This window comes from Gigantopelta aegis, chromosome 9 (genome assembly GCF_016097555.1).
Source record: "Gigantopelta aegis isolate Gae_Host chromosome 9, Gae_host_genome, whole genome shotgun sequence".
Classification (NCBI taxonomy): domain Eukaryota; kingdom Metazoa; phylum Mollusca; class Gastropoda; order Neomphalida; family Peltospiridae; genus Gigantopelta; species Gigantopelta aegis.
The window spans coordinates 29175888-29197677 of record NC_054707.1 but is presented as its reverse complement, the minus strand read 5'-3'; the positions used below and the strand labels follow the sequence as shown (position 1 = coordinate 29197677).

Below are 21790 nucleotides of genomic sequence, written 5' to 3'. Positions count from 1 at the left end.
AATTAGTCTGGGAGTGGAAGTCCTCTTTGTGGCGATGCAAGAGAGATGAACTCTCCAGTAAAGGATTTCCTTGGGAGTGGCAGTCCTCTTATAGACAAGGCACTAGATAAAGATTGATGGAATCATCAATTATTTTGCCAAATACCAATTCGACTCTGCATTGTGTCGAGATACAGCCCTGATCTCGTATTATGGTTTGGTCGTTCAGATTACCTTGGGTGTTCCATTAATTGCCTTAAAACCAGTATCAGAAAAGATTTAACCTATGCAGTTTTATAAATATTTTTTATTATTAGTTACACTAAAAGAAGTTATTTCAGATGGTATGGGTTTAACTTTACAATTTAATAAATTCATGTTTTTATACGAATTTTATATTTACATGCCAATTAATTGAATTTTGGAATAATCCCTGTAGTAATGGACAATTTTATTGTTTGTGAGATAAAACTGCAAGATATATTTTGATTTTGTCCCATAAAATAAAATACTAGTAAGCTAATTAAATAGGATTAATTTGTACCATAACATTTAATAATGTCAAAAAGTAGGTCTACTAGATAATTAACTGGTAGTACCATACTCGCCACTCTAAAATCGATGGTCGCCCAACAGACTACCTTTGTAAAAAAAATTAGTCGCTCTTAGCCAATAAAGGTCGCCATGGGCGACCGGTTGACTGCTAATTTTCAACCCTGGTTATATCTAGTAGAAGGTATCCACACAAAAAAACTTTCGACTAAACCAACAGAAAAAACCTGATGGCAAAGATTTAACTGGAAAGAAGACGTCCGAACCAAAACAGTGAAGGAGAAAAAAGGAAACTTCAATCATGTGACCGGAACAGGAAGCAGAGGACTCACTGGAAGATTTAAGCTATCCTACTGGCTGTTGGGATGTTTGGACCAGACTACTAACATGTAGTATTTAGTCTTCTATAGTAGCTTATAGTTTTATTATATGACCTATTTTACTGTTTTTATATGTATTTTCTACTTAACCTGACCTCATACAGTGGCATATTCCCCCAATATACCAGTACTTTTACGTAAAAATACATATTAGTTGAATCTATTTAATCAAATATTGGTTTATGAAATAATGCACAGCATCATTATGTACTAAAAGAGTACAAATTATATCACATACCGTATATCGCTGTGTATTAGACGACTTTTTGATACAAAAATTATCAAGTCAAAGGCTGTGGTCGGCTTATCTAAGGAGTCAACATTTTATTGGAAATGTAAAGTTAGAATAGTGACGTCACGGCTCGACTCGATCTATTGTCATTATTGTGCTCTGCATTTCCGCTTTCATAAAGGTTTAATATTGCATTTTAACACAAGCTATTACAAATAAAAGATATTAAAATTGTATATATATGTTCATCTTTAATAAATGTTGGTGTTTAAAAGTTATTTAGTAATATTTATCTGTTTAAACAACAATAAATGGTGACCAATCAAAACAATTTCGGAAAACTTTGCAGGTCACGTGTCATTACAAAACTGCTTACTAAACCGGTGAACACGTTAATTGTTCCAGCTTCATTTGTTTTGTTTGTCAGCTTGGGATTAATCGACACGGGTGGTTGGGTATGGTAGGGTATAGCCGACTAGTAATGAAAAGACCGATTAGCACAATCAACAATGCAAACAGTCACTGTGTTTTTAACGTGTGGCTGCAATCAAGAATGTAAGAGAATAAAACAAATGACTGAAAGGTAAGTGCTTAATACTAACTGCAATAACAACAGTAATAAATTTGAAAGTCGTTTCATGTTAAAGGGTCGCATGCTATCAAAATATAATCAAAAGATTAAAAATGAGTTCACATAAAAAAAAAGCATTAAAACCCCAGCCGTCAAATAAATATTTACTACGACCAACAAATTGCATACGAGTACAACATGAGTTCCAAGAGAAAACGATGTGCATATGATGCTAGCTTCAAATTACGTGTAATTGAGTTTGCGGAAAATTCGAATAATTGTGCAGCAGCAAGACAGTTTGATGTTAATGAGCGACAACTTATATTTTACGAGAAATAAATTAACCGGACACCGTTGCTATAAATAGAAATCGGCTACTGCTTCCGGATAAGTTTGCTGTGACAAATGACGTTTGAAAGCAGATGTACTTTGTCATTTTGTAGACCACACAGACATCTGACTTGGTTAGTTTTATATAGGGGGGTCAGCTTATATACAAGGTCTATAATTTTAAAGCCGATTTGGAGGGTGAAACTAGGAGGTCAGCTAATGCATGGAGTTGGCTAATACACAGCGATATACGGTAATCAAATGCACTTAAATGCATACATATCCATTATTTGCATATGACATGAAGAGAATAGTTGGCTGTAAAATATTTCAGGTCTTTAATATTTGACCAGAAAATTGGAATTGAACCTCTGAAAGCAAAGCTAAATGTTGCTTGTTGAATAATAATTAATTAGCACACATTGTGGCATTAATTAGTTTCAATATTTTTGTAGGTATTTATAAAGCACAATGAGTTATAATCTGAAAATGGGCCACAGTAGATAATCAGATATAATGAAAGTTAAAGTTTGTTTTGTTTAATGACACCACTAGAACACAATGATTTATTTATCATCGGCTATTGGATGTCAAACATTTAGTAATTTTGACATATAGTCTTAAAGAGGAAACCTGGTACAGTTTTCCATTAGTAGCAAGGCATCTTTTATATGCAAGCCTACATTCTTTGATATACCAGTCGTGGTGCACTGGCTAGAACGAGAAATAGCCTAATGGCCCCACCAATGGGGATTGACCCTAGACTGACCGTGCATGAGGAGATCGCTTTACCACTGAGCTACGTCCCTCTCCAGATAAATTGATTACATGCATATAACTTCTTTGCACCAGCCCTAAGCAATTTAGCAGATTTAATTGTAGCTGGTTAAAAATCTTCTTCTTCTTTTTTCTTTTTTTAACAAAAGAAAGTCACACATATTTGAGTTTTGTATTAGAAAGTGTTCATTATCTGGCAACAGTACTAAATTTAAATTACTACTCATAAGAACTGACTGACTGATATTGAAAAAACATTATCTGACAAAATGAATACATTTAATGTTTCAAAAGTTTACACAGGAGACTTAAACAAATTTAAAGTACCTGTGAAATTGGAGTAACAATAAGTTGATCCATCCCTGTTTTGGAGTTGTAGACTTTCTGTTTGACGAAGCCTGGATCAACCACATAGTAAATACCATCAATTGTCAAAGAAGTTTCAGCAATATTTGTAGCTATCACTACCTAAAAATAAATCATTAAGATACAATGACAAAATCTGCATACATGATAGTCAAAGATTGTTTTATTCTAATCTGTTAATTGAAACTATTATTGTTTGCTTTATTACCACACCCAGCTTTTATTACACATCAAAATACATCTGTGTCCTCAAAATGTGTTAGCAGCACCACATATATTGAAAGACTTGATGGAAAGAGTTTGTTTTGTTTAACGACACCACTAGAGCACATTGATTTATTAATCATCGGCTATTGAATGTCAAACATTTGGTAATTTTGACAGTCTAAGAGAGGTAACCTACTATATTTTTCCATTAGTAGCAAGGGATCTTTTATATGCACAATCCCACAGACAGGATAGTACATACCACGGCCTTTGATATACCAGTCGTGGTGCATTGGCTGGAACGAGAAATAGGCCAATGGGCCCACTGATGGGGATTGATCCCAAATTGACTGTGCATCAAGCGAGCATTTTACCAGTGGGCTACGTCCCTCCCCCTAAAAGAAAGACTTGATGGTGTCCTTTTCTAAAGGTCCTTCAATGACCTAGTAACGAAGTTCTTTGACTGTGATAAACAGCATTTGTTTAGCGAAAATAATGATACTCTGTATGACATCTCTGTGGGGGCCATATATTTACAATGTATTGAGACAATATTTCTAAGTAAATATTAAAATAAGATAAAACATAAATTATCACACTGCTCCTGTTTGGGGAATAAAACAATTTCCATGCCCATTCTATAATTTCGGTATGATCATCAAGCATATGTAATAATCTTTATCCTTTAATTTACCAATGATATACATGTCACAAACCCATGTGATAATAATGGTATGCAAATTTGCAAGGTCTGTAGGTAATAATGTGTTGCTAACAATGGGTCATTTGTTTACAAGCTAACAAGCCAACAAGCCCTGTATACATAAGTGTAATGTTTTCATGGGATTTAGTTAAAATATGTGATGTCAAACTAATTTGTGCTAATCATGATGATGTCATATTACCAATGGAGGCGACTTTAGTACTGTGATTTTCTAAATATTGAATGAAAATATTATTTTAGAAGTGTTATAGGATAAATAGAATTCACTACTAGTGTTTTTTAATGTGTAACATATCAACCTTGTCTACTTAATCGGTATTTGTCTCAATGGAGCCTCGACAAATACCGATTAACGTAGTAGACTTGGTTGATATTTTCCAAATTAAAAAACACTTGTGACTAATCCTTTACATATCTACCTTTTATTATGATTAACATGCTATACAGTGGAACCTCGTTAGTCCGGACAGTATGGTTATTAAAAAAAACGTCCGGATTAACGAATTTCCGGATTACTGAAATGTACGTGATGAGTAACCTCCCTTGATTCAAAAACAAAAGAAAAACGACACATTTGAATTTTAGAACCAAACAATTCTTCAACCAGTTTTGTTCTGTTGATCTGCCTCATGGTGTGAATAAGCGCTATTTGCATGTTCGTGAGGCCAGTCTACTATTCAGTAGTGTACTGCCAGGTGCTTGTCTTAAAGTTAGAAAATGCGATTAAATAAAATGAAATACTGTTTAAGACATGTTGCATTGTTGATACTAAATGTTTGATTACTAGCGACAACAAGTTTTCAATTTTATTAGTCGTGTTTTGTCGTACCGGTTAATGTTGTAAATCTAGGCCACGTGGTGGAGTTCATTTCCACGAAGTGGGTACGTTGTTGAGGAATGCATATTGTTTCTCACTTATATACAATCATTATTAGTTTAAAGTTTCTACGTTTACAGATTATATTTTAAACATATTAAATGGCTAAATTATAATTCATTTCTGCCATATCTACTGATATAATATAAACGCCAACATGATACATCCCTCCGCCCCTAGCACAGAAATACAACTCTCTCAAAACCGGCGTGAAACTGAATGAGCATTGTTCCACTTATGAAAGAGTCGCAAGCCAGTGTTTTGATAGCAATAACATATAAAGACTTTTCCTTTGTCTTTATTTTGGGTGACTGGCAATACTCTTGAGTTGGGACACCAAAACAATTATGACCAGTATTCAGTAATAAATCATACAGGCAAGATGGGAGGGTAGTTACAAAATGAGGTCATGGAGTACCATAGGGTATGATCAAGAGTTACCCACTTTTAAAAATAAAATACTCCCCCCCCCCCATAAAATAAAACAGCCAGTCTGGTCACAGATCAAAGAAATTATATTAAAAAAAAAAAAACCACTTGTGAACACTTGTGCTTTATCCGACTAACACTAAATAAACACAGGTGAATGGTTAAATAAACTGCGGTGTGAAATCCCGTACAGCCATTTTATCTCTGTCAATTCCTTCGTTTCGTTTTGCAAAAAAAAAGTCCGTAAGGTGAGGATTCCGGACTACTGGAGTCCGGACTAACGAGGTTCCACTGTATATAAACAAGTAAGATAAGTGACGTATCTCTTTTTGGAAGGGAAGGGAGAAGTAATATATATATATGGAAAATGTGAAACAGCAATTGTTTTAGGGATTAGTTATTATATGTTATTAATTTTGAATACAATAATTATAATAACACAATTTCTAAAAAAAAAAAAAAAAATGTCTTCTAGAATTATTTGTGTTTAAAAAATGGGTACACTATTGCATTTACTTTGAGACTGTTTACAAGTTTGTGTGTTTTGTGTACTCTACATATGGGGTCCATATGTTGAATGTAAAACTTAATTACTTTATTGGTACATTTCATAAGGTAGTGTTTTAGCAGGTTCCATGCATATTTGAAGATTCAAAATCGTACATCCTGTCCAAACTGAAATATTTCATTATCGGAGGCAACTATTTTTGATAATGAAATAACAGTGTAACAATATTTCAATTAAAAATGCAATAGTATTAAGTTATTGTCTCAGTATTATATTACAATCAAAGCAGTAATCAGTATTTCTGGCATTAGTACAGTAAAACTGGCCAAGAACCAAACAAAGCTCGACCGATTAACTGCAAATGGTGCAATGTGTGTTTATGTCCAATCCCATGCCAAAGTCAAACCACCAATCTACTAGGTGCTAAGAGGACTATTTGGCAATAAACAAGTCGGTATGGTAACATCTATAGTAAAAAGAAGAAGTTTGCTTTGTTTAAGGACACTGCTAGAGCACATTAATTAATTAATCATCGGCTATGGATGTCAAACATTTGGTAATTCAGAGGAAACTCACAAAAAATTTTCTAATGCAGAAAGTGATCTTTTATATGCACTTTCCCATAGACAGAAAAGCACATACTATTGCCTTTGACCAGTTGTGGTGCACTGGTTGGAATGAGAAAAAACAAATCAGTTGAATGGATCAATCAAGGTGGTTCGATCCTGTGATGCAAGCACCTCAAGAGAGCACTCAACAGAGTGAGCTAAATACTGCCCCCTCTATAGAAAAATGATAGTAGAAAAATCAGATGCAATATTAGGTCCAAAATAGTATGGCAACTTCAACTTCTCATTCCTGTTAACAACTTGGCACCTTAAGTTAACTTACTGCGGAAAAATAAATGAAAGTCATTTAGTGTCTGGCTATATAAATACAATTTAAAAAGTGAACACAAAAAGGAATAGTTTAGCTTCATACCTTCCTAGAGCCTAGAGGAGCTGGGTCAAAGATGCGAGTCTGCATCTCGCTGGGCAGAGCACTGTACACTGGCAGGATTAAAAGTTCTGGAACCTCAGGACCAAGAGCCTTCATCCTCTCGTACAGGATCTCACAAGCCGAGTCGATCTCCTCCTGACCCGTCAAAAACAGCAGGATGTCACCTGGAAAACACACACACACATGTAGCAAGTACAACAAGAGTAATGCAGTAAGTACAGTAACCATACAAATATATGAAACATTTATAATAAAAATCAAGGTAAGAAGTGGGTTTTTTTATTTGTTTTGTTTAGCGACACCACTAGAGCACACTGATTTATTAATCAGTGGCTACTGAATGTCAAACATTTGGTAATTTTGACATATAGTCTTGGAGAGGAAACCTGCTATATTTTTCAATTAGTAGCAAGGGATCTTGTATATGCACTTTCCCACAGACAGGAAAGCACATACCACGGCCTTTGACCAGTGGTGCTGCACTGGTTGGATCGAGAAAACCCCAGCAAGAGTAATGCAGCAAGTACAGTAATACATGTACCTTACAAATATTAAAAACATTTATAATAAAAATCAACATAAGAAGCCCATAAAAAGTTACAAATGTAGGCAAACACACACACATATGCACACACACAGATATGATATATATACATTGTTTTTGCTTCCTATTCATTGCATAAATTCATTTTGTGCAAAAATATATACCACAAGACCATGGTTGAGCGGTATGTTCTTGCACAAAATAAACAAGTGCAATAAATAGGAAGGGAAATCAATGTATGTGAAGTTCTGTATTTATTACATACCATGTTTTATTTCTTACAAAAACGGTTTTTAATTTTAACGTCATAACTACACTTTTTTAAATATATTAATCAATCCTCCTTTCATGGATTTACTTAATGTTAAGAATCATACTCTGTGGCAATCTTGTGTAATACAACGTGACATAATTTGTAAATCGGACATGATGTCAGTAATAAAAAGGCACTGTTGCCAGTAAAAATAAAAAGGTAATTTCCCATTTACAAGTCTCAGTCCAGATTGCACATATGTGTGATACAAGATAAATTTATCACAAGGTTTGAAAATGTCTTTATCACTATAGTAAGATTGAATAGGTATGTAATAAATACTTTTCACCAACAACTAACACATGTATAGTATAATAATCAAGATAATAAGCTTAAATATATACAACAAAAGAAAATATTGTTTCCTCTATAACTCAGGAAGGTGTTGTTTCCCCCTTCTAAGCATTTTGAGGAGTGTGATATTTCAAGCTTCTTGTTTCCTCAATAATGAAGGTCAGTTACATAATATATACCTGTTGGAAATAAAACAGATGTAATTCATAGATTTGATTATATTACAGAGTGAAATGCAAAACCTAAGATGTTGACACTAGACCCTTATCTTCAACGTCCATTACCTTTGACAGTGAAGTTAAACAAGCTGGTGTTTAAATGATCATAATCTTTGTTTGGGAAGAGGGGGGCCATAGCCCAGTGGTAAAGCGCTTGCCCGATGCATGGTTGGTCTAGGATCGATCCCCATCGGTGGGCCCATTGGGCTATTTCCAATCTCAACCAGAGCCCCATGACTGGTATATTAAAGGCTGTGGTATGTGCTATCCTGTCTGTGGGATAGTGCATATAAAAGATCCCTTGCTACTAATGGAAAAATAATAAGAGGTTACCTCTCTTAGACTGTCAAAATTACCAAATGTTTGACATCCAATAGCCAGTGATTAATAAATCAATGTGCTCTAGTGGTGTCGTTGAAAAAAAAAGGGAAGAAGGGTTGAAGGAATCCCCAAATGTCTGAGATTGAACACAACAAACCTGGTGGTTCTGTGAGGTGGATCTGCATAACCGTAATCAGAGATGCATCGAGGTAGTCGGTTTCTGCTTCCTTTGTGTACAAGATCTCTACAGGATATGTGCGACCAGGAATTGTGAATATAGGCTGAAATATACACCCAAAAATTGTTTCAATATATTTGTAAATATATGCCCCCCCCCCCCCCCCCCCCCCTCACATAAACATGTCATACAGACTAAATCAAAAACCTAATTTTAAAACAAGAAAAAAGATTATGTGAAAAGTCTGCATACATCAACACACTGCTCATCAGTTTTAGTAAATATTAATAACAGCACCATTAGCAATGGGAATTAATTAAAAGACAACCAGCGACCATGTGCATTATGCTTACAATGTATTTGCGTAACACATCTTTGGGTATCAGTGTACAATATGGCAGGGAAAGTTGTCAGGAGCTTTATGTCTGTTAAAAAACCGGCAGGTAGATTAATTTTTGAGATAGGCCCTAACTTATTTGTGGCTATTTACTAATTAGATTTTGCATATTAATTTAGTAAAAACATTTCTGCCATTGTAATGGAGTTCCATTGACAAAAACAGTAAATGTTATAGCTACTAACTGAATAAACCATCATACTCACAGATTCAAAGAAATACTGGGAGAATTTAACAGCATCAAGGGTTGCTGAGGTAACAATTAGCTTCAACTCAGGACGTTTCTTGACTGCCTGATGAAAAAACAAAACAAAGCATTATTTTAACTATTAAAAAACAATCAAGTCAAAGTGTATTTAATATACAACCTAAGTAAGGTGTAATCTTAAGGGCTTGTGCAATATGTTTCTTGGGAAGGCAATCCCCACTGCCAGAAACACGCGATGTACTAAGACTTGACATCTGCACTAAAAAAAAAAGTGTTTAAAGTGTTCATCCTATAAGGGTGTATACTACCAAATCAAATCTTATAGATGACAATAGTAACATGTGGCTAAAACTCGTACTTGCAGCTTATCAATTGACATAAACACCACGTATATAAACACTACCACCCTCATTCTTAAAGTGAATCAGAAAAAACGGGAGGTCAAGATACTCATTTCAGCGATAACAAGTAGCGTCTATGACTACCCTAGTTTCGCAAAACATTTTTGTAAAATTTTGTACAGGTACCCTATACATATTTCAAGCACAAGGCTACTTAACACAGTAGTACTAGATGAAATAAAATTGCATACATTAAAATGCACTTCATGAGAGCAAACTAAGTGGTTATTTAAAAAAAAAAAAAATTAATCTGGAGACCTAAAGATATATTTAACAAGCTTATTGTTATGTATAAATAATTAAATTTTCTTTGCGTGTATACACTTTACGGCAGTCTGCTTGGTCCAGAGGTGCTTACTTTTTTCGTTCATATCTCAATGAACTGAAAAAATTTAAGCCACACCAGCTACCCCCCCCCACCCCCCGACTGACTCGCACTACTTTTTTGCAACAAGCCGGATTATTCAGGCAATCATATTTAGATATATTGAAGAAAACATACATGAAAGCTACAAAAGCAATAAAAAAATGTATATGATAAATTAATGGAAAATGCTATAGCAGAGTAAACATGTAGATCTATATGCATTGATTAAAAAAAACCCAAAAAAACCTTTGCTCATCATAAAATGAGACTTCGTCGGTGGCCAAAGAAATCATGTAGGAAACTTCACGCCTGTAACTTACTTGTAAGCGATGTTCTACAGCTGTTGGCGAACATTAAACGGTTCCACCAACAACATAAATGTTAGACACGTTCCCTTCATTCACTTTCATAAACTATAAACTAAACAGGAATAGGACAATTTCTTCCAATTTAACTAAATGATCCATAAAAATGCATAGCAGCTAGAGGAAATGGTGTCGTTTATCAAAATTACATCATTTACAAAAAATCACCTGATTCAAATAATAGCGAATGAATGTTTGCATTCTTACGCGACATAAGTATCAATGAAGTTTACACAAACAATACTACAGGCGTATTTAAAGCTAAACAAAATAAATTCAGTTATGTATTGTTAAAGTATACATATAAATTTAATTATAAGATTTGACTGCACACTTTTGTATGACCCACTACGCAGTCATACAGTGTGCACATTGTTTTTTCAGTTCATACTTGCATGAACCCAAAAATTATTGCGGTCAATTCTTAAATAAGAACAAAAGGTACAATAGTGACAACAAATTTAATTATGTCTTTAGTAAAACTTTTCTTCAAATTTAAATAAGATTTTGCATAAAACTACAAATTTGTCTAAAATATAACTTAGCACCCTATAAATATGTCAAAATGACCCAAAAAATCTAGTTCTTTAAAAATTTGAGTTTTCAGTATTTCATACATGAAAAATTAACTATGTTAATGGAAACTAAAGACATTAACCCAATATTGGCACTTGTTATTTTTAATATAAAAACAAATTGCTATTAAAATTTAAGTTCAGGTTGCCTAGATATATCATATTTAAGAGCAGTTGTATATGGCAAGTCAAATATCATGTAAAAAGAAATTATTCAAATCTTAACAATATGAATTATAGGCCAAAACCAACTTTTACTCAGTGCTAACTTTGATTCAAACTCCATCCAGAGCCATGTAGTGATTATTGTCACGGTCAAGGTCATTGTCAATTTGCATGGTCGACTGACGGCTAATTAATCAATCAGTATAGTTTAATTAAATTAAATGACAAAATCATAATAATTTTTATTATGCACTGAATATATGCTATAGGGTGTATACTACCAAATCAAATCCCATAGACAACAATAGTAACATATGTGGCAAAAACTCCTACCTGCAGCATATCAATCGACATAAACACCACAGATATAAATACTACCACCCCTCACCCTTAAAGTGAATCAGAAAAAATAGGGGGTCAAGCTGCTCATTTCAGAGATAATTGTTTTTTTTGTTTTTTTATAGGTACCCCATACATGTTTCAAGCACAAGGCTACTTGACACAGTGGTACTAGATGAAATAAAATTGACTACATTTTTTGCCCAGATGAAACTAATGTTTTTCACAACCAACACACTGACATTTATCACTAATCACAGGACTTGTAGTGTTCACTTCTCTATCAAAAGTTGGGTGCACCTCGAACTTTGACTCAGCTGGAAGTTATTTGGGTTAGTACTATCTATGAAGTGATAGACCCTAGATTAAAACACTGACATATTTTTCACTATTAAAGCTGTTTTTCATCATTTAAATTAGAAATACTAACATTTTATTGTTTAAAATATTAATTTTTTGTACACCTAAAGTGGTTCTGGTCATCCAAGTTTTTTATCAATACCCTAAAATCCATTTATCATAATTCCAAAAACGCACAATCGTCTGAGAAGTACTGGTTATTGAGACAAGCTCTAATTATTTGTTAAACATCACATCTTTAGTTATAACCTTATCCAAATGTCTTGCAGGTTTGTACATTAATTAAACTCAGTGTGCATTTTCATGGGCTCAAACTAGGGTCTGCAACTTTAAACACTGGATGTTTTGGATGCTTCAAAGTTCGGGAGGGGTGAATACACCCGGTACTCACTCTTGGATCTGTACCCAAATCTCTTCCTATAGCATGCTCCAGTTGCACACAGTGAGAGTTGACCGACTTGTTTGTTTAAAGTTTGTTTTGTTTAACTAGAGCACATTGTCTTAATCATCGCCTAGTGGATGTCAAACATTTGGTAATTTTAACATATATACATGTAGTCTTTGAGAGGAAATCTGCTATATTTTTCCATTAGTAACTACAGATCTTTTGTATGCATTTTCCCACAGACAGAATAGCACAGAACAGCCTTTGATATACCAGTCGTGGTCCACTGGCTGGAATGAGAAATAGCCCAATGGGCTACCGACAGAGACTGATCTCAGACGGACCGCACATCACTGACCTGTTTGAGTAAGCCAAAGAGGACATCTGTGTGGATGGTTCTCTCGTGGGCTTCATCCAGCATGATGATGGAGTACTGCAGCAGGTCGGGGTCAATCAGACACTCCCGCAGCATCATGCCGTCCGTCATGTACTTGATCTTCGTCTCCGGGCTCGTGCAGTCCTCAAAACGGATCGTGTAGCCAATCTGAATAGCAAAACAAATGTTGTTGGTGTTTTTATAACAAATCTTCAGTTAGGTGTTATGGCATATTATATTAAAGTTCTTCCCACAGTGAACACCTTTTTTCATACTATGGAATTTACTACAAGTTATTTATTTATGAGCCAACTGTTTTCTAAATTGCTTTTACTTTTCTTCATACGTCAAACCAAACAGATTATTTACAAAATATATTTTCATAGGATGGTATGCATGCTGTCTAAAATATAAGACTATGTAACATTTAAAAAAACAACACACCAATAAATGAGATAAAATTAGTGGACAAGACGAAAAAATTATACCATTCAGTAATCCATATCTGTGATGTCACACTATTGTTCAAGGTGTAGATTATTTTTCAAGAATCAACACCTGTGAAACAATGCAATTTGAACTTTTTATGAGTTCGGGACAGGGATTCGAACCCACTACCCACAGAACTTGCACCGTAAAATGGGGTAATAAGGGACTGCCTGGTAATAAGGGACATTTTTCTGAAAAAAACTTTCATTGCATATTTTCATTTTGTTTTGAAACAGAGAAGCAAAGCAACATTTTTTTATTGAAGACTAATGTGTTGTTGAAGAATACAAGGTAAGTTGTTTATTCATTATTGCTTGTATGTTGGGAGAGAGTAGACTGAAAAAATGTGCGAATTTCATGAAAAAATTATGTTGGTCAAAACTTTATCTGCCCAGGATTAGCCAAAAGAAGTACACAAGAAATCACCATTGCTAGAAGTAGTGAAACATATAAGATATATTTATGTAGAATATCACAAGGATATGAGTATTTATTGTGATAAAAAAATTATCATTTTTAATTTCAGGTAAAAAGTGCTTCAACCTGGGGTAATAAGAGACAGTATGGGTGAAAAACTTCGTAAAAAACATTCAAAAGAAGACATATTAAAGGCTGTGAATATTGTTAATAGTGGACTTTGAGTTTGAATGTACAAGAAGGCGACTATGTCTTGTTCACTTACGATAATGAGATATATCCAGATGTAATAACATTGATGAAGGATAACAGATGCTCAATAAAAGCAATGGAGAAGAGTGGTGGGAATTGAAAGTGGCCCAAAATAACTGGCATTTTATTCTATCCAATGGAGGACTTGAAACAAAAGATCGAAAAACCGAACGAATTGAAAAGGGGTGTTATGGAAGTGAAGGAATTGAAGCTTCATTTTGCCCAAAAGAAAGAAACTGTTGACATGTGTTACAATTGTTTAGATGACAAAAACTATTGTTAAAACATTTTCTGTTGTATTTTAAACCATCCAAGATCTGGAGAACAGATTTTTTTTTTCTTCTGTGATTAGTTCATTTTGTGCCAAAAGACGGACCCCGCCGGGCTTACTCAGGTTTATTTAGAGCTCTGATTTACTTGTTTTCTATTGTTTTGTTGTGAAACATTATTAAATTTATTTTTAAAAATATGGTTCCTTATAACCCCTATTGAAGTTATAATAGGAACATCAACTAAAACCAATGGCAATCCCTTATAACCCCCATCCATGGGGTAATAAGGGACAGTCATTAGAAAAAGAAAAAAAAAATACTTGGAGTTTAGATTTTGGAACATGGCATGAACCATTGAGAAGTCTGACCAAGTAGTCACAAAATGGCATAGGACTTCCTCCCACAACAGTTAGATGTATGGATAATTTATAAGAAAAGTGTCAAAATCGTACCCTTATTACCCCATTTTACGGTACACTGTAAACAAGTACAAGGCATTAGCCCACAAGGTCAAGCTTCTGAATCATCAAATGAACATGTAATTTAACCTTATAAACCTGATACTAGTGATAGTAATGTATTCTGGCGGAACACAACGAAGGTTGTCGGAAACTAAATCGGAAATCACAGGTTACATGTTTAGCACGTGCATCACACTTAATGCCAGCTATCCACTGCTGAGGTTTTCCTGACCAAATCGTTCAGGTTAGGTCCGAAAGGATACTACCGTTTTGGGTTATTAGTTTTGTAAATATTCTTTGCCATTTTAACCAATATTTTCATTAAAAAATATCAAATAAAAGTTAATCTAGCAGTCATGTAATTTTTTTTAATGAATAATGGATTAAGTTAGAGAATACACGGTTAACTGTCGATTCGTATTTTTCAAGAATCGACAGTTAACCGTGTATTCTCCATTACGTAATTGAGAGTGAAATATTACCAAATTGAAAGAATGTTTTTTTTCACTGGCAATCAGGCAAGTTCAAAGGATTACTTAGTAGTCGGAGTCTTAAAAAACCCACTGGCCCCTGGCATTGGGCCACCATATTCTAGAACCCCTGTATAACTGAAGCTTTAGCAAGTGGCTTGCTGCATCTAAAAACTGCAGCAGAGTTTTGTGACCATGAGAAGCTGGTCCTTTAATCTTATAAGACATGTGTTAGTATCATGGTCCACCACTTTTTTCACCATTTAATTTTGATCACATATTAAAGATCATAATATGGGGTTATCCATTCACCTTACAAAGTGGATATACAGGTAATGAGTAAGAATTCACACTTGCACAACTAAGCCCCAATTAGGTCTGTGGTGTAACAGATAACTGCATTGGTTATTTCTTTTGTTATTTCATGGCACATTTCTCCCACACTTATGTCAATCTTGCATACAATCTGTATAATTTATGACTATTAACACTGTGAAAATCTCAACACAATATAAATATACCTCCACAGTGGAGGATTTTTCATGCCAGTACCAGCTCCAACCCAGAGTGAGTGCACCACTAGGCTCAATGGGGAGGTGTAAGGCTACACTGAGTTTCACCCACTTCACAGGTGCGATTATGGGTGTGTCTCCCATGAGTATGACCCAACATGGTGGATATTACCCAGCATGCACTGCAGGTTCAGTGTATCCCTGGCTCGGGTAATAAAAAACAAAAATAATTATTTGTCTCTGTGTTAAATGTTTGTGGCATTGGTGGTTTTCGAGGTTTTAAAAAAAAAAAAAAAAAAAAAAAATGTACCTCCTGTCCCAATCTACAGCCAAATTCTTCTGACACTCTCTTGGCCACGGACATTGCTGCTACTCGACGAGGCTGAGTACAGCCGATCTTTCCCCGAGTGATGTACCCAGCTTCTGCCAGGTACTGTGTGATCTGAGTTGTCTTCCCTGACCCAGTCTCACCAATCACGATCAGGATCTGGTTGTCATTCACAGCCTGAAACATAACAGATGACACTATTCAGTGGTAAATAGTAATGTATTCTTAGTGCATAGAATATCTCAAATGATTAAATTACTGACTTAGCAATAACAATTATTCACATCCCTACTGTATTCCATAAAAATATCTCCTCTGATTACTTCATTTTAACTGAAGCAGACGTCCTTTTTACATGGGAGGGAAATGTAACAGGACAGAAGTAAAATGGCATCAAGTACTGTGGGACTTACAGAAGTTACTCATTTGGTGTTGTTTTATGAACAAACATAATAAATTACCTCTTACTAAAATGTGACTTCTAAAAGTCAAAATTCCAGCAAAAACTTCCAAAATAATTACTCCAAATGCATACAGAATATGTGCAGTAAGTAGGGCATTAGTAAGATAGTTTTGAACGCAGTATAAAAATGGAGTGGGCAAGTGTGTGTACTTTATTTGACCGGAAATTAGCCTATATTTTTTAATAAAGCCCTTCCCCAAACTCTCCTTTTTGATGGCATTTAGGAAATTAGGCCCTTATTCGTAAATAACACCCCCCCCCCCCCCCCCCACACACACACACACACACACCTCATCGCTGTGTCACAGTAAATAAAGGAGAATGCACATTTTGTCAAAGTTTATTTAAAAGGTCACGCCTCCTGTAGGAACACTGTAACAAACAATTAAGCACAAATGTAAAAACATCTTATTACCACCAGTGAGATTTACATGTAGCATTTAAACAGTGTATAACATTGTTTTCAATTTGATGTCTGCAGGTTTCATGATCTACCCAATCCAAGTCTGAACTAAAACCAGTGTCTATTTGAAACCACAGGTGGGGCACACTTTGATCAAGGCCAATGTTAATGCTAAGTAGGCAAATACCTTATTCTCATTGGCAGTGACCCAGATTGACAACTATAGCTGAAGAGAGTTAAAGCTGTGACAGTCTGACACCCCACTCACTCACACACACACACACACACACACACACACAGACCTCTCTGTGTCGGAAACAAACGGGTATACACTAAAGCTAAGATTCCATTAACGCGGTAAGCGGATGCCGCATGCGTGATGCATTCAGTTTCCGCACGGATCGCTACATGGAGCGATTCAGTTTTCCGCATTCGCAGCGATTTGCAGCCGCGTGACAAACTGCATCCACAGCCGGACATGTGGAATCACTCTCGTGCGTCTACATGCAGTTCCATTTTTGCCACATCACGCATGCCGGATCTGCTTACCGCATTAATGGAATCTTAGCTTAATGCGAGTGTGTTGTTAATTGCTGTTGTTAATAGTCTCCTCAACATTACATTTTAGATGTAAGTAAACAGCAGTGGTAAGTAACTGTAATATATAAGGTATATTTTTATAATTAGATGCGAGTAAAAAAAAATATATATATTATTTATTTATAACAAATGGAACACTGTAATTAACAGATGTGGTACTGAATGTTTAAATAAAAAAACAAAACTGGCACCTGGTCTTGGAATAAGCCCACGCCATGCTAATCTCACAATGAGTTGCTTTGGCCCCCTGGGCTTATTTCCAGTCAAATGAAAGTTTGTTATTATAGAATTCATGACTACAGCACAGTCCATCCCATGCATTTGTTAGGTACCATGGTAAATGATGATCCACAAGATTGCATGTCAATACAATACAGAGTTACTCTTGTGTAAAATAAAAACACGCTTTGTAAATTCAGCACATTATGTTTAAAAAATAGTCCAACATAAAATGCCTTCTTAACCTTCTGACTACTGCAGGCGAGATATCTCGCCCTATGACACGCTAGTCGACATACTGTACACTGTATACAGTGCTTTCCCCCAATTATATTTCCCGCTGTTTTGCACACGACACTCACAGGAAATAGTTTATTTAGCAGCATGCTAGCTTTTGTTTGTTGTTTTTCAATTGAAAATACCGTAGAATTTTGAGTTAAGAAAGTGGTTTTCGGCAAGTATTTTCGCTTGACAACAATGGCAGCACGTTGCGGTCATTTTCAGGGATCGATAGCTGATTGTGACAGCTAATTTGATCATAAATTTTATTGTTTTACCAACAACGAAAATCACCAAATATTGGGATATGAACCGTAGTTCATTTTTTAAAAACATTTCTGGTCAGAAAACCACTATTATCAGGAATAATAGACAAATACTGGACAGCTGGCCACAAATGCCGGTAAGTAAATGCAACTTTTTCGATTTTTGTTTTGCCTAATTTTAATCAACAAAACTGATTTATAATATAAAAATTATGAAAACCCACAAACTTACCGATTCAAATATGAACTTTATTTTATGTATTTATAAAACATTTAAGTGAGTAAAAATTATAAACTTGTACCCACTCCAGGTGGTTTTTGTCAACAATTAATCCAGTAGTCTAAAGGTAAAAATAAACTCTTAGTCTTAATCTTACTGGGATGGACTATGCCTTTTCTTCTTTGTTTGGTGAAATTTAATTTTGAACAAATGATTACTTTAAACAAACATCATACTTCCCACTAGCATAACACTAGTATTGAATACAACTTCCAGACTTTATTTTTGAAAGTGTAATATAATATTTTGGTAAAAAGTTAGAAAATGCAAACCTTAACAAGTTCTTCTTTAAGTTTAAATATTGGCAAACTCTGTCTTTGTTCAAGAAGGGACTTTTTCTCCTTCTTTCCATAAGAGGCCTTTGCCCCCCCAGTTATATGTTTCTTCCATTCAGGAATATCTTGTGGAGTCATGCCCACTCCTCGCATGTTTGCAGCAAGTTTACGACCATCAGCTGTAAAAGTATGGAAAAACAATTGTTTTGAAAACTTTCCCATCAAAAACAATACATGTCAAATGTGTATGTGTATGTATATGTACAAGGTTGCAACAAATGGTATTCAAAATGTCTGCTCAGTTAAAATTAACAAATATCACACTAACATTGAGACCTATAACATTTTCAGTAAGCTTAGATAAGTAATAAAGGTAGTAGATTATGTTATTATCCACATACTTCTCGATATACAAGGAAATATAACCACTATGACACACGGGTGCTATAATGATTTCACATGACCAACAAATGACGTCATTTTTGGAAGGGACATAATAACATGATGTCATTTCCTTCTGGTTACGTTTGAAATGTTTCGACATGGTCCTTGTTAGCCTATTCAAACCAAAACAAAATATGGATAATATGGATAATAAAGAAATTAATACACTCGCTTCTGAGTCATACTGATTTTATGAAACTTTGGATTTATGTATTACATTCGCTCTGGCAATACAGTAATTTTGATATAATAATCTCTATTTATGTCATTCAGACTGATATAGATAACTCTCCTGTGCTGTATTCAACACTTATTGGGGGCGGGATGTAGCTCAGTGGTAAAGTGCTAGCTTGATGTGTGGTTGGTTTGGGATCGTTCCTCATAAGCAGGTCCAATGGGCTATTTCTCCTTCCAGCCGGTGCACCACGACTGGTATATCAAAGGCCGTGGTATGTGCTATCCTGTCTGTGGGATGGTGCATATAAATGATCCCTTGCTACTAATGGAAAAATGTAGCGGGCTTCCTCTCTAAGACTATATGTCAAAATTATCAAATGTTTGACATCCAACAGCCGGTGATTAATAAATCAAGGTGCTCTAGTGGTCTCGTTAAACAAAACAAACTTTACACAGAGAACATAGATACAAACCAGAGGGCATGGGATCAATCCAATCTGTGTTGAGACCAGCTGGTACAGAATCTATCTCAGCCTCTCTTTGGGCTTGCTTCATTTCTCTCCTCTCCTTTTGAAGAGCACTCTGCATCATGGCTGCCTGGGCCAGTGACCCATCAGGATTCTGCACAATCAAATGAAACAAGCATTCTCAGAGTACTGCTAAAGCAAAACAGTCTTTTTTTCCAGTATCATTTAAGGGCCATAACTCTGTGAAAAAAATGGGTAAACTTGATCTGTTGATCTGTAAACATGATAACTTAAAAGCAACACACAAAATTTCAGCATGTTGTTGCATTGCGGGGAAAAAGTCTATATATGGAACCTATGAACAGACAAACAAGAGACAGACAGAAAGACAGACTGATGGCAAGGGTTCTAGAATTTCTTTAAAATTCATTTGCCATAGGGCCAGAGGTTTGAAAATTCACTGGCCATGGTGAAAAATTCACTTGCCCAATTTTAACTGTTGATAAAACAAAAAACCAGTAAATTGAAATAATTAACCTTTTAATGTACATTTTTCATACTGAGATCATGCTTAATCAATTTGTCAATTTTCACAACAGATAGGCTTATTTGGCATACTTTATGGTTTGTTTAGAAAAATATGGAAATAATTTTCATCAGTTTAGAATAAAATCTATTAACATTTTTAAATAATTGTTTCCACTAAAACCACCTAAGTTATAAAACAATAATTGTTACCTAGCTATTACAACAATTAACAGCATTATTTATTTACTTATGAATGAGAACTCAACCTCCCCACCCCCACCCCCCAAAAAAGTTTAAGGCTTGCCACCCCCCACCCTCCAAACACACCAAATTAGTAATTTTTCAATGTAGGTACTTTGTTAAATTTATCTATTTTATGATATTGTGTTCCTAAACTTTTTTTTTTTTTTTCTTTTTTTTAACAATACATGTATATGTGATATTTTATAAATTAAATTAATAATTTACACATTTAAAGTTTAGCATTTTGTAAATGGTGACATGCAACCTTTAAAACTAATAAAAAACTGGTTACCGTTTTGCATATTACACTTGCACTGCATTACTATTAGTATTAGAGTAACAAATCTTTGGATTCCAGTGTAAATAATCAAAATGGTGGCAAAACAATGAACTTTTGTTTTTCCAATGTTTACACTTTATTTCTTGAATAAAGTTACATCGGTAGGTATATTGATGTCATGGATTGGTCAAAGATTACTGGTGGCCAACTATTTGTTAGTGAAATATTGCATGTGACAGCAAATCGAAAGCAGTGACTTGTAGACCACTTGCCATCAGGATCGCACAAACTCCTTAATCAAATTCACTGGGCAGCTTTGCCTATAGAAGGTATAGATAAAATCTGTTTCAGTTTAATTAATTTCATCACTTACTTTAACAATTTTAACTGGACTCAGGTCAACCCAATGACGACCATGACCATGTAAGAAAGGTGGCTCCTCCTCCACTAGTGTCACTTCCACATCCTCATCTAAAAAAAACAGGACTATCACAATCAAATTTAAAACCTTTATAAAATACCTAGTAGTACTGGTATGTACCAGATATGTTTTTAAAAGATCAGCTAACTACTGAAGGTTAAAGTTTTGTTTAATGACACCACTAGAGCCAGGGCTTCTAGAATTTTATAAATATCCACTAGCCATGGGATAGTGATTTTAAACATTTACTAGCCATGATTAAAAATTCACTAGCCCTACTTTAAATAAAAACAATTTTACTAATAACTAGTAATAATCAAGTATATGTCACCTAAAGAGGGAGATGGAGCTTAAAACCTCTTAGATTGGTGGGTGGTAAGAGGGGGCAGGATATTCATATTTACAAAATAAGACTGAAATGCAGCATCTGACAAGAGTTTTTTCCACTAGCCGTCGGGCTAGTTATAGTAGTTATTTACTAGCCCAACACTAAGTGGGGCTACCATA

General features: G+C 34.9%; 1 protein-coding gene across 2 annotated transcripts in view; it reads right to left on the bottom strand.

Annotated features, from left to right (window-relative positions):
- Positions 1–21790, bottom strand: part of LOC121380614 (ATP-dependent RNA helicase DHX8-like) — a 69468-nt gene that overhangs the window by 21674 nt on the left and 26004 nt on the right. For both annotated transcript variants that reach the window (XM_041509513.1, XM_041509514.1), the window contains 9 exons: positions 21236–21333; positions 19818–19965; positions 18721–18902; positions 15921–16115; positions 12720–12905; positions 9403–9489; positions 8779–8902; positions 6914–7095; positions 3149–3289 (listed from right to left, as the gene is read on the bottom strand). In XM_041509513.1, coding sequence (XP_041365447.1) covers positions 3149–3289; positions 6914–7095; positions 8779–8902; positions 9403–9489; positions 12720–12905; positions 15921–16115; positions 18721–18902; positions 19818–19965; positions 21236–21333 — 1343 coding nt within the window. The remainder of the gene's footprint in view (positions 1–3148; positions 3290–6913; positions 7096–8778; positions 8903–9402; positions 9490–12719; positions 12906–15920; positions 16116–18720; positions 18903–19817; positions 19966–21235; positions 21334–21790) is intronic.